Raw genomic sequence first — 15,649 nt, forward strand, 5'->3', positions numbered from 1 at the left:
CGAGTCTTAAATACGCGATAACGCTTCGAATAAGCTTAGTCACGAGAAGAATCCGAGCGAACATACGAACATACGTACACACACGCACACAGATATCACATTTAAAAGGTTTGATTCGGATATTGCGGCCTTGAAACGGCGAAAATATGTAAAACTGGAGATTTTCAAAATCAGCTCCATAACATTAACCTCTGGGAAGTTAAAAATGCTGAAAAGGTAAAGTTTGAAATGCGGCACCATCATGTACTGATCACACAGACATTAACATTTATTATTATTTTCTCCTCTGTTATTCGTTGTGTGCGTAGTCATGGTGGGGACAATAAAATCGATGCCAGCGCTTCCAGTGAAAAATTTTGGCGATAAAGGAGGCTGTTATAACTAATTTTCAATTCTTTACATGTTAATGTTATAAAAAATGTCCAATTAAAATTATTGAAAAACACTAATAAATTAAACTTAATGCATTAAAAATTGTGAAAATAAGAAATCAAATTGCACAAATATTATTTTTCAAATGTAAATTATCATAATTATTTATTTAAATTTGTGAGACAATAATATTAAATTTCCAATGTAAGTCTTAAATGCAATCCATACAATTATATATGCATCCATACAATTCTATAATTAAAGTAGTGTATCATTACCATGGATAATCATCCATAGACAATCTCTAGGAAAATCTAGTAGAGTTTTCATTGTTTCAATCATATACTTCTTGTAGTGTGTTCACTAGAGGCAGCTATAATTTATTTATGGCGGCTACAAGGTACAATCAATGGGGATGATTCTAGGTACATTAAAGTGTTATTGATTCATGATAAATGATGAAAGTATTCCATGGATCACACACAATACCTTAAACTTTTGTTCTTCGTTTCATTTAAGAAATCAACCTCACTTTGTATGTCCTGAGCACGCTATACAAATTTTAACTGATACATACGTCTTTTCGTTTTTTGAGTTATAGTGTTCACAGTCAGACAGACAGGCAGACAGACAGATGGGCACACAACCGGAAATGGACTTAGTAGGTAATTTTATGAACACCTATACGAAAATTTGGTTCGTAACATCAATATTTTAAGCATAACTAAACTTGGGACTACACTTGGTATACCTTGATATATATTTCATAATACAGGGTATAATCAGATATTAATGAAAATTCTGTTTCAGGATGCTATACTCTCCCCTGTATGGTACATATTATAATGTTTTGTTCTAAAACAAAAGGGGGAAGGATGTGTGTTGTTTGAAGAAAATAAACATTTTACTTGTTCAAGAATACAGCTTGTTTACTTTATGTATAAAAGCTACCGAAGAAGTTTTCCTACATGAAAATTTTATGACATATAATCAAAATTATATGTAGTAGTAAACATATTTAAAGTATGAATACTTACGTACAGGGTGGTCTAAGTTTATTCAACAAGACTTCATTAAATGGTTAATATTTTAATTATAATGACAATTTCTCAATATACTTTTAGCCGAGAGAGCGTCTCTTCCTTGATACAGAATGTTGAAATTTTGGGGGAAAAAAGATGCAAGATGCAATAGTACTAGATATTTTTTTCAAATCGGGGTGATGGCACATCCATATCTCTAATCCTAGTTTTTGTAATTTTTCACAATATGTCTTAATCCATGAAGGACTCATACTGTCAAATTTACAACTTTTTTAAGATGACGCTTTATCGATATTCACAAAATACTGTTATTTCAAAAATTTCAATTCTGTATATCTGGAAAGAAAGCGAAATTGTCATTATTTTAACGTTATATACCAGGCATAGGCGAGTTATTTTAAGTCGAAGTCACCATTATTATAACTTTATTGTGTGTCATAAATTTTATTGTGTATCTCTTTATCCAAGTTCGCATTGCTCATAGAGGAGCAAGCGAGATGGGTATACGACTCTTCTACCTTTCTCAGTTTCTCTTATAGTAATGAGATAGGTAGAAAAAAATGTTATTTCTCTGTCTTACTCGTACTTTTGGTTGTCACTGGTTAGTTTGTCACTGTCTTACTCGTATTTTAGATACAGAAATCTGAGAAACTTCTCTAAGCCACGTTTGCCCATGAATGTTATATACCCATTGGTGAAGTACTGCGTTTTTAACTTGAACCAATCTATATACAAGGTGTGCTAATTGTAGGAAACAACCTTGTATGCGTGTGTATATATGTTTATATGTGTAAGGGTAGTCAAATTGTTTCCAAGAGGGAGAGTTGAATCTATTATACCGGTATGTAAGAAATAAGAATTTGAGCTTTGGAGTCTAAAGAAAAATGAAATTACCATAATTAACTTAAATGATTTCATCTTCAGAAAATTTGGATTCAACAACGTAAAATTAATAAAAACAAATATTTGGATTTTTACGCTCTGATCGTTCTTTCTTCGAACTTCAATCTCTTGTTTAATTGATAATTTGTCGCACTATGGTTGTATAATATACTATTCTGTTAAGCTTACAAGATTATCTGCTATAAGTTAAGATCCACCCAGTATATAAATTTGATATATAAAGTCGTAAACATATGAGTAACTAAATTATTAAGTAATTTTCATATATGTTTGATGGAAATCTCATAATATAACATCTGGTTCGAAAATTCTACTCATTAATAACACGAAATTATGAATGTTTATTGCGGAATAATCTATCGAAAAGTTTTTAATGGAGTGTAAGTGTATTACATAAAAGCATATTTGATTTCAAATATTTATACGTTGGATCATTTCAATCGAAAAGTTAAAAAATATTGTTAGGTAACTAAAATACAAAAAAAGTTAGTCTCAATCTCGAAATCGAATTCTTTCTTTTATAGGAAAGTTATTTTCTATAAAAAACATACTTTTCGAATCCATTTTTCGGTTAAAAATCAACCAAGTATTTAGGAAACATTTTGATGATACCTATCTGATTTAAGAAAATAATTTTAAAAACAAAATATGTTTGTTTCTTATAAGAAACAACATTCTAATTTAAACAAGTGAAAAAAAAAACAATTGACTGAGTTAATTGTTGAAATATACCATGTATAGACAGTGCTGATGATGCAATCTTTTGTTTTTTGACGTCACGTAAATGAAGAAAGATGTCCACTCTTCTTTGTAACAACTCGAACTCGAAGTGACTTATATTATCTTGAAGATCAAGACAAAATTCAATATTTAAAATAAAATTCAATACTTCTTTAGATTCTATACTAAAATAATGTTTCTCTTTGAACAAAACATTTTATTGAGCCCAATGTTTGAAATAGGATTCTAAAACTCCTTTAGTTACCCTACAAGGCTTTTCAATTGAACATAAAATAGACTACCCTGTATAATTTTACAGAACTGTTTTTTTACTTGTTCTCTTAAAACTTGTTTGTTATAAATTAGTAATTTTTTAATAAAATATGTATTTTTTTAATGGTTTTCTTATATTTTCAGTATTTTTTATTCCCTTTTCAAATTCAATTAAATGTATACATGCAATATTTTTAAAAGCGCTACCTTATTCTAAACTAAGCAGAAAATCCACATACAAAAACTACTGGCAAAGTCCTTGCCAGCCAGGAGTGAAGTATAATGGAAATGAAACAAAATGTATGGTTATAATATAAAACATTTAAAAATATAAAAATTAATTTCGATGAAAATGAAAATGATGCGGAATCCTGCAGACTTAATAAATTCGATCTTTCGGCCATGAATCATAAACTAGTCAATAAATGACTGGCATTTAGTGTTTTTTTTTTAAACTTTTTTCGAGTCTCTAGCTGTCTCACCCAGCCCAGCTCGCACTAACTTTACAACGTTTTTGGTTATTGAACATTTTTTTATTTTTCCTTTCAAGTCCTGTACTATATTTTTTGACATCCTTTATATCGTCAAAGAAATCAATCTTTTCAGCCATTGATCTATAAGGTAAAAATTCATTGTACCTTATCTAATAATCATTAAACTAATCAATATTACATTAATCCGTATTGCCACTACGAACTTCTCTGTTTATAAATAATTTTTTCGCTAATATCAAATAAACCCTTGCAATAATCCAAAATAGACACAAATATAATAAAAATTCTTTTTATTCAATTGAAAATTAACCAAATAAAATAAATACGTCAACCCTACAATTTTCATAAATAATTTTGACAATATTCATTCAAGGTTTATTAACGTGTAAACCCATGTGGAAAATTGATAATAAGCTTCAGAGATTTCAAGCATATACAGTCTGCTCTGATAGTTCTTATCGGCCTATTGTAATCAGGGCAAAGACAGAAACTTATTTTTGGTGGTTTTAAAAATAGAAACAAAAGAAGTGAAAACAAACAAGTGACTGAGTTCATTGTTGAAATACCCTGCATAGATTTTTCGAAAGTATTTTCTAGAAATGTTTTATTTTTTCGAGAATAGTTCACGAGATCAATATTTGAAGCTACTTGCAAATTTTCAACTCTCTCTCTCTTATAGCTTTGGAGAAAATGGATACCAAAGTTTTCTCCTAATTTGCACCTTCACCGATAAACAATGACGTTAGGAAAAAATGTTGTTTATTTTTTATTAGGAACATTTTTTACATAGAAGCTTTTGTAATCTAACGGTTTACAAGATTGGTCCTATGTACCCAAGACCCTATTGTCCCATGTTACTCATTTTCGAACTTAGCTTCACTTTTAATGTCCTAGCACGCTATAAATTTCATCTTGATATCACTTTTCGTTTTTGAAGTTATGTGCTCCAGACAGACAGACAGATAGACAACCGGAAATAGACTAATTGAAGCGAGTGTTAGCGGGATAAATACGCTGAAATTTTGATATTATTGTCAATTTGATATCAAAGTTGACTCCCGCTTGAGAATGAAGTCGTTCCCGTATAAAAAAACTGAATATTTCATTTTCATTCCTCTAAATTGAACCGTTTTAGCTTTTTTTCATTTTGAAGGGTACATGCTTTTTAAAAAATCAACCTGTGTATTGGATTTCGCCAGTCAACCGACATTTAAATATAGAAATATATCTTAAAGACGAATGAATAATAATACATATATTTTTTAATAAAAGAGTAAAAAAAAATCGGGAAAAAATACATTTTTAAATATTAAACAAAATTACACTCAATTTAATTTCCGAAAAAAATCAACCATGTATAAAATTAAATTTTTTTTCTGCGTGTACTGATTTTTTACAGCAATGTGTATAATTCTTATTTCCTTAATAAAAGAAAAAATATATATGTCGCTCTAAATGCATTATAGAGTGGTATTGAACGTGGAAAATGGGACGGGACTTTAATCTAAACCCCATTCGTATCAATTGGTAGAATCCTTCCAAAACCATTTCTATCTCCGATAGTTCTCAATCACGATTACTTCGAAAAATAATGATTTAACGATTGTGTTTTTTTGTGACGAAAATTAGATCTTCACACCATTAATATTATCTATAAATCATACAAAACTGATAAATGATGTCAGGATTTTTACTTATTTCAGGGCAGTCCATCAAGTAAATGGATCAGATGCAAGAAAAAATATTTATATTGCGAAGACATCGGGTCCATTTTCGAGCCAAATACTTATCTATAAGCAGTATAAAGTTTTTTTTGAAAATTGAAGGTTTACACATTGCATTCAAAAAAAAAATTATAATACTAAGCGTTAAATCACAATATTTTAAAAATTTTAAGCTGAAATATACAATGCGTCTGTTGCATTTACGATGAAGATATGAATTTGTCCAGTTTTTACATTTCATAGCACACTGGTTATAAAAATTTATTTTAAATTTTTATAACTTGTGTGCTATGGAATGTAAAAACTGGACAAATTAACAAGTTAAGAGTGTTATGTATTCAAATATTTCAATAAACTTGTATAAATTTTGAGTGTGGTCCAAAATAATTAAAAAATTAAAATGCAAATTTTGTCATGGAAATCGATATTTGGGTATAAAAAAGTATTCTAAGCAACTTTTTCTATTAGTTTTTTTCGATATCTCTAATCAATCTCTAATTAGTTTTTTTTTCGATACCTCTGTCACTAGGCAAAATATGAAGAATCGGACCTATTTATCAGTTTGCAGTAGGATGAATTTAAAGTTCAGATTTCGGTTAAGTATCTTAAAAAATGTGATCCATCAACCTATAGGACTGTGCAAAATTTCAAATCGATATTCTTATGACGATGTCTTCATCTTAAATACGACACACTGTATAAAAATATCAAATATAAAGTTTTTGTTTTCTTTTGCAGGTAAAACATTGGAAATGATTAAAAGTCAATCTTCAACGTTCACGGATATTAATGGGCATCAAGAATCACACACTAACTCCAGGACACAAGGTTTGTACAAAATAATTTTAAAATCTTAAAAAACATCGTCCTCAGACAAATCGAAAATTCAGTGGCTCTTTTTATCTACATCTTAAAGGATTGGCTGAAAAGCTGAAGAATAAAAAGCAAGCAAGCAACGATGCCGTAAAAAATTTTGAGAAAAATAACCGAAAAAAAGGCTAATTTATAGATATGTTTTTTGGAAATTACAATATTTCGAATCGACATTTATTCAATTGGCATATACCTTTTGAGATCAGAAACTGAAATCGAACTGAAAATATACAAAGTTCTAAAAACCTAAAGGTGAAAAAAACGAGTTGAAGGTGCTTTTTGCTAACAATTAAGAAAAAAATCAATATTATTTTTGATATCTTCAGGTTTGAAACTTGTACAGGTTAAAATTACCTGTACAAATTTTGGTCGAAAGTCAGCATCATGAATCAATCAGAATTCAATAACAAAAAGATGCAAATTGAGGATAAAAGTTTTAATGGAATCAGTTGCAGTGTTTTTAATGTGCCTATACTAAAATTGAAGAAACAATGTAACTAGGATGAATTATTGGACTTTTGTTTTGTGGTTTTTTTCAAAATCTCCTTTTACTTTACCTTTTACTCTACAATGGTTTATTTGAACAAGAATCTGAAAATAATCCTGGTCTGACTTAAATCTTAGTATAAAATTTTGAAGCAATTTTATGATATTTTGTTCTTAAATGATTTTCAACACTGATAAAAACAATAAATTTTATCATTCATGCTAAGTTTACAATTTAAAATAAGACTGAACTTATAGACCGGCATCTAACAAATCTTAAAATTGTCTTATCAACTAATTTGTGACTTAATTTAAGCGAATTGAAAAAATACACATACCGGGAATCAAGCACGGGTCTCTTAGATACATATCATGCGCCTTATCCAACCAAGAGATATATATGCTCTGGGCATAATGTGCAAGTTTTTGAATGATTGAACTCGAATTTTTATTTTTGTTTGGTAGTCAACATTAACTTATTAACTTCCCAGTATAAGAAATGATTGTAAAGGTTCCTATTTTTGAAATCGAAATCTTCAATCTATCTTTATATTTCATGGTTAGGACAAGGCATTAACGCCAATTTGGAGAAGAAGTATATGTGCGTACGTACGTACATTCGGACATTCTTCCAGTTGGGCGAGTTTTTCTTAAATTTTATCTTTATCGATATCGCATTATCGCGATATCGCAGTTTGAGATGCCCATCTAAGCGTATTAACGGCAATATGACCCGAAAAGAATTTCATAACATTCGGTCTAGTCGTTTTCTCACCAGACACATTGTTTATTTGTTATCTTTGTTTGTTATTAAATTTTATATACAAAGTTAAACATGCAAGTCAATTTTTTATTCTTATAAATGCTTGTGATACAATGGCGTAAACCGTAAAAATAAGTAACTTGTCCATTTGATCTCAATCACGTAACATTAGCAAAAATTTAATTTTCATTCTGGTTTTTTTTATTAATAGCCTCTTTTTTGTCAGGTTACGCGGCAAATAGATTTTAAAACCAAAAATCTATGCACACAGCACTAATTATGACAATATTTTGCATACAATAAAATAGGCTATTTTTAGTGTTGTTAGCTTCCAGCCTTACTATAAGAGTTAAAATCTCATGTGGATTGAGCACAAATTTAATTTTCGTCTTTTCTATTAAACTTTTGTTAATAAAATTTAGAGTATAAACAATTGTGTGTCATCTAATAAATTAAGCACAGCTAGGGTTCCAGATAGCATATTAGTCAAGGGCCAACTGTAGAATTTGACGAAACTTCTTTTTCAGGGGCTGCATAATTTGTAATTTTGTGACGCAGCAAAGCAAAATGTCCCCCACCCAAAACATTCAAAATTGCATTTTTTAAATTCTGTACAACAAACATCGCGTTTTTTCGAGTGAAACGATTTTTACATTTTTTATTCAATTATATTTTTCTTTGGTTGTCGCTTTCGATAAAACTTCATCAAATTAAAACTGGGAGTGCAATTAAAAATTATCCAAGCCTACTAAAAGAAAAATCGCCAGTTTTTCAAATTTTCTAAAAGGAATAAATTGTTAAACGCAATCTTAGCTACAGCCTTTCTAATTTCCAACCGTTTTAAAAGGACTGTTAAATACCGCGTCGGGTTCTAGCCTTGATACAGCAAGATATAGAGATGAACTAAAATGCTTAAAATTTCATCTTTTCTTGTTTGTTGTATAATTGGTATGTTTTATCATAAAGAAAATATTTGCGTGTATATGTTTTTGCATATATGCTCTAAAAATACTATCTGTATCAGAAATCGGTGAAATTTTTCATTGAAATTGACATTGAGGATAAAAACATTGAGGAAAATTTACTTTTGGAATTAATATCCAAAAAATTTGGTTTCATTTCAGGCCTCATGCATCGCCAATTTTATTCAAACCTAGCTTCTATTCAATGCATTCCAAAACTGCACATTTGCGGATTTTCACATTTTAGAATTTTAGAGCAAAACAGTTTCGATTTTTCAAATGTCACAAACAAATTTTATTTTTAATAATCATTATAAATATGGGTAGCATTTTTAGGATTCCGTTACTGGTTGGAAATGAGGGAAAAAGTCATTTGATTTCGTAAATTAGCAAATTTCAATCGCAATAATTTTCTTTGCAACTATATCTTTTTCAGTTTTTCAAATCATGGGATTGCAAAGTCAACGAAGGAGCATATGTTTTACAATTTCAAATACAAATCGTTAAATAATAAATTAAAATCATCAAAATTCCAAATTTACAGATTTCGTCCTAACATTCCATATATGCCTGTAAATAGAAGACTTCGAATATATAACAGAATAGATTCAGTCTTTGTTAGTGGAACTAAATATATTTACGTTATGAGTTATTTCGGGTTTCGACTTAGAAAATCGAGTTCGCTAGAACTTACATAATATATTATATATGTATATATTGTTACTATAAAACAATTTCTTCATTAAAATATTAACCCTTCCTTATTACATCTTTTGAAAATTAAATAAACATATACAGTTTCAACAATTTTATTCAGTGTACGAAGTGTTCCCGAATTACATTTAACTAAAATAAACCTTTATAACACTTTGATCTTTATACAGAAGCTGAATCTCAATAAGTTAAAAACCAAGGGAAATGTTATATAGTTTGAGTTATCGAGTTATAATTCTACTGTAATACTCACTTTATCATTACTAATAAGTTCAGATTATGTATAAACTAGCTTGATTCCCAACCGCTTCGCTGAGCTTAAAAGTAAATATCAACGCGTTATACCCTTCACCTCCCTTGCTCGAATTTATACCCATTCCATAACAATGGAAATACGGAAACGGATTGTTTTACCAGGTAAAATATATGTACATTTTTCAATTTCTTTTTTAAATGTAAAATAGTCATAATTCATTAAGTATATTAGAACAGATAGTCATAAATTGTATCTCGTTCACCATTTTTACAGAAATCTTTAATTTATCTTTAAAATGATGTTCATAGATGGTACCAAAGACTTTTTTCTAATATACGTTTATAGCTCATATGTTATTCTAATGTATGAGGTTTATTATCGTAGAGTTTTATTGAAAATCATTCAGTAGTTTTTACGTGAAAGCGTAGCAAACAAACAAACAATGTTATTTCGCAATTACAATATATAGGGATTTACTATAAAAATAGATTTTTAGAAACAAATAAATATGAAAACGCCAAATAAATAAAAACGACATTTAAAAGATATTTACAATTCCCAAACTTTTTTATTTTTCTTGTGGTTTCTAAGAATTTCCACAGCTCCACAAAATCACATTTCAATAAATAACATCTGATAATAAGAAACATTAAATGAGAGGGAAATATGACTTTATTATTGAATCTCTTCTGCTCACGAGGCACTTGATTTCGTTTTTCCGGATTTTCAGTCCTTTCGATACAATGTTCTCAGCTCCATAAGAAACAGTTTCAAAACAAAAATAGTCATGTTATAAATATTTGACATCAAATTACCATCTTTTACTTCATATGAGAAACACTTTTCGTGCGTGTTGTAAAATTGAGACTTATTGAGCCTGTTTTTCACATATATCTTCATTAGAAATTGCCAACAATTTTTTCACCAAACATTTAACAGTTTTATTCTAAATGTGCAAAATAATTTAATTATGCCAATTGAATCGATCTACTAAAATCCTTTAAAACTTTAAATCTTTAGAAACCTAATAACTTTGCGAAATAAACTTTTTATCCAACATAAAATTTATCAAATTTAAAATCAAACTACTAGGAGAAAGTTGTCACAATCGGCCCTCTGTCAGGATAGACTCAACAAAATTTTTTTAATCAGAAACAAATTTCAAATTTGAAAATATACCAAGCAGGCAATTTCATTCAACAACTTATTTGATAAAATGTTTTTGATAAAATGTATTAGCACAATAACGATTGTCGCCAAATTAACCTGAAATTCGTTTTGAATAAAAGAATATAAATTAAAATAGTCGTGTAATGCCTTTTTAATTTATTTTAAGAGTATATTTTGGAACAAACAATAGAGTCTATCTGATTATCATGAATTTAGTAGTGGTATTTTCGACCGGAAAGAGCGTAAGGAGGTACGCTAAGGTCGTGAAACGTGTTTTAAAATTATTGTATTCTCTCGATTTGTAATTCCGAATAATAAAACTTACTTTGTTAAAAAATTTCGCTTAGACAACAAGAATCAACCTTGCTTAAAATGTTTACTGCTTTTTATTTTTCCATTCTCTAGGCAATCATTTTGTTACATATAGAAAAATACTTCTTTTCTGCAGAGGTGCGATTGAATTTCCCTAATTATTTATTATGGCTAACCTATACATCCTTCCCATACATAAAAAGAATTTGGCATATTTACGAAGAAGAATGATTGAATTTTTTTATTGAAAACATTTAAAGACAAAAAAAACAATTTATTTGTCTCTTGGTTCCAATAATGTAATTGTTCTGCGTTCTCTCTCGCGTTACATAAATATAAAAACGAACAAAAATTATATTCTTAAAAGTTTCTTGATAATAATCGTTTGTAAAGAGATAAGATATCTCAACATTATTGCTTACCAACATTCCCATCCGGACGTGGTGATATCTCACACTTCGTTTTACGATATATAGAATATTTGCTTGAGTTCTTTTTTTTCATCTTTTGATCATTTTCATAATATATTCTTCAAGTGTAAACGTGTATGTATGTATAGATATATACTTATAGATATATAAAACTTGAGAAAAAGATTAGTTTTTGTGTGATTTATTAGAACCGCAAAACACCATACTCCTCTAATGTCATACCCAATGCATAGATAACACATAAATATTTTATCTTGAATTCTTGAATATTTTCCGTATATATGATATATTATCTATCATCATTGTAAATACCACGTCATTCAAGTAGAAAAATTTTGGCGATATTTTAGAAAAATTTATTCCAAGCTATGCCTCATCAAGTGTGCAACGAACAAATAGTGGTGGAAAAGGAAGATCGACAGTAAAAGAATGACCGACAGTAATAAGTAAAGTCAGCTGGTAACATCACGAAAAATTTGATTTCAAACCAGCTGGATCTCTTTATAAATAAGATAGGGATGAAATACGTTTGGCACTTAAGAGTCGTGAACGATTACCTTTACTACGTTATATTAGTGCACATGCCCTTTTTACAGATGAAAACTGTTGACTAGAAAAAAATTTAAGACAAGTTTTCTTTAATCATTTTTCATGCGGTTTTGCTGATGGTAACATCGCGTCAGATACTATTCTAATAATTAGAAAAAAAACTTTATTCTATCTGTAAAGATGTTATCTTAATTTAACAGAAAAAATTTTATCTTAATTTTGAAAACAATTTGGCAAATTTTAAATGTTTTAAGGGTTTCCAAAAAGTTCTCAAACGTTAAGAACTTAGACAAGAAAGGGAAATTTGGAATGATTTTGTGTCAAAGAGAAATATGGGATCAGGAATATTTTCTTTGCTTCTCAATCTAAATTCCGCTGAATCATCTTAGCCAAAATCAAAGATTTTAATCCATAAATAGAAACTGTTCGCTAAACAGTGTATTTATTTCTTGGTACAGAATTTCCTCGACGAGCTAATTATTATTTAAAGACATATTTTCTTCTTGTCCTATCCATATCTCCTTTATAAATGGCCCCCCTGCAATTAATGGAAGTTTTTATCTCGGCATAAAGTCACAGTAAATACTAAAACACAAAGACCCTTGAACATTTTTTCTCTTTTCATCCATTCATAAAACTTGCTACAGAAAACCGGATGACAAAATCATTTATGTCAAGGTCTAGGTTGATCTTAACTAATCAACAAAATTGGACCAGATTTTTTTATACTCTTCTGAGATTAACCTACGAATGTATCGTTATTTGTCTAAGAGTCTATCTATCTACACTCAACATTGAAATGTATCTTGTGTTGTGGGTTTATATCGTATTACTTTGGATTATTGATGTCACGAGAAACGAGAGAATCGAGACGATACAATGATACGATTACCAGAGGCGGAATAATAATAATAAGAAAGAAGAAAATAATAAATTTTCGATTTAATCTTCATTAATTTTTTTAATATTTAAAAATGTACTAGAAACTGGATTAGAAACCGACAAATTCCATCCGAGACTAACTTAAAGTTCTTCTACTTTTTAACTTCGAATTCTTGTTTGACGTATAAGTCAAGCAAATATTATTAATTTTAAACTATAAAACTGAGACGAAACGATTCGATAGAGAACATTCAACAACATTCAACGATACGAGACGCTAGAATGCATTCAATGATATAAACAATAGGTACGACGATAGAAAAGTTTTTCAGGTCGAGACAATACTGGAGAAATGCTACTCTCGTACGATCTCGTCTCTTGGTACGATAACACTGCTTTGGATAAAATTTCGACTCTAAAATTTAGAAAGAGAAGGTTGTATCGTTGTGGTTTCAAAAACCAGGCTCATCCTGTTTAATGGAAACATCCAACAAAGCGTTACAAATATTCAGAAAATTGTATGTTGGTAATATACAGATATATACATATATAGTTCATTTGTAAGGTCTTATTTTTGACACTAGAAATGAATCACTTTACAAAAGATATGCCTTCATTTACTATTATGTAAAGAGATATGAATATTTTATATATGACGTAGGCCAACTGTAGAATCTGGGAAATAGTAATGATGCTTAGTCATTTTATAAAACCAAAGCAGTACATGATACGGTGCGTTATAAATTCCCTGACGTAGTGACGCCAATGTCAATCATCAACGACTCTGTATATTTGAGACGATATAATAGGTTTCATTGCTATCCATCATGGTAAGAAATGCATGACGTTTACTACAATGCTGGTATGGCAAAGAGCCAGATAGGTACTATAATGTTTCTCAAATGAAAGATGTCATAAAAAACTTATTTCATAATTAGCCATTTTTTAATAAGCCATACTGTGAAATTTGCGTGCAATCTATAAAAATATGTGTACAGCAAATTTTAAAAATAATCAAAGCGAATCACGTCTATTCTAAGATTTGTTAACATGTTCAATGGGATAAGAAATTAACGTGTTTAAATAGAATATAAATTAAAAGAAACATTTCGGATACAAATTAATGAGATCGGATAGATTAATTTAGTACTTTTGCTTTAAATTTTAACGAGAATGGGTTTTTATTATATATTTGTTCTAAAAACACATTTTAAGGGATTTTAAAACATCAATACATAAAAAAAAAACTTAAAAAATCAAGACGAGATCAGCCCATGAATGCAATATAGATTATTTGTGGTATAATCGCCATGTCTGATTCAAATATCTAATCTGTGTATTTTGAACTAAAAACAAATTGTATCGAATACTGATTCATTTCAGTTACATATCTACTTAAAAAAAATTAAAACTATTTAAATTTTCCGAAAATATAGGAAAATTTATTGTTTCGCATTCTCATTAGTTTTGCAATATGTTTTTTTGTTTTTATACAATATTGCAAACACCATGTTTGGTCCTAACACAAAAATCTATTGACACCTGATAGATTAGGATATATTTTATCTAATAAGCTTTTTATAAACTTAAGGTACACCGCATTATTTTGTGAGATTTAATGATCTTAATTCTTAAAGTTTAAGTAATTCTACCTTCAATTTTTCGTAAACTCTCATGTATTTGTATAATAAACAACTCATTTATATATACTTCATTACTATTCCTGTAGTCTGTGTGACATATATCTTTTTATATTATGGACTGAATATTGTTAAAGAGTAATTAACTTTAATAATTAATTTATTTATTTATTTATTCATGAAATATGATATCTAGGTGATTCATATTTTGGTTGTATTATCATTTTGAATATATTAATAAGTAGGCAATTACATTGCAAAGAAATCTTTTTGGCAAGTATCAAAAAACATCCTAGAATCCAAGTATCTACTGGTTTATTATTTTAAGCTCCTACTCACTAAAATTCTTGTGATTACAAAAGTTTGGAAGCTGTTCGCTCAATGATTTAGTAAAAATACATTCTTATTTTTTAAAAGAAATAGTTTCATTTGTGAAAAAAATATAATTTTATCTATTATTTTTACACAAAAATGATTTTTTACTAAAAGTTTGGTTTTTTTTACAATTTAAGCAGTAAAATAATTTTTTTAAGAACATTGATTTCTTCTAATATTTTGCTACAGTGTTCAAACTAAGAATAGATACATTTCCGTAATACAGGAAGTACAATACTTTTCTTTAGTAGATGGTGTATTATTTTATATATACTTAATAAATGATATACTTGTTTTGTAAAACAACACTTTTTTCTTTAAATTTTGTTGGTAAATTAACAAATTTTTCTGACATTGCACTCATACAGCAAGAAGCATTACCAACTTATATATTATACAAATTTTAGTTTATTAAACAAAAATATAATATGAGAGCAAAATATTTTACCTTCGAATGTCACGTATGTCAAGAATAAATTCCAAAAGCGATGAAAACTTATTCAAATCCACCTTGTATTGATAAAAATGTAATCCTTAAATGTACCTTTTAGTTGCGTTGTTAGAAAAATAATATTATTGGAGCCGTTTTAGTGAAAGAAAATACCCGACTGTCTTTCTTTGCAAGAAGTTTCTTTAAATTGTTGTATATCAAAATGTAGGATAACATATATCGATTTATCCACATTTAAAAATGATCACTTCGTTCC

The 15,649-nt window shown here is 28.7% G+C and overlaps 1 protein-coding gene across 2 annotated transcripts in view; it reads left to right on the forward strand.

The window, feature by feature from the left end:
• LOC123290787 overlaps positions 1 to 15,649 on the forward strand; it is a 479,121-nt gene that overhangs the window by 400,124 nt on the left and 63,348 nt on the right. For both annotated transcript variants that reach the window (XM_044871115.1, XM_044871116.1), the window contains one exon: positions 6,268 to 6,357. In XM_044871115.1, coding sequence (XP_044727050.1) covers positions 6,268 to 6,357 — 90 coding nt within the window. The remainder of the gene's footprint in view (positions 1 to 6,267; positions 6,358 to 15,649) is intronic.

The sequence above is a fragment of the Chrysoperla carnea genome, chromosome 1 (genome assembly GCF_905475395.1).
Source record: "Chrysoperla carnea chromosome 1, inChrCarn1.1, whole genome shotgun sequence".
Classification (NCBI taxonomy): Eukaryota; Metazoa; Arthropoda; class Insecta; order Neuroptera; family Chrysopidae; genus Chrysoperla; species Chrysoperla carnea.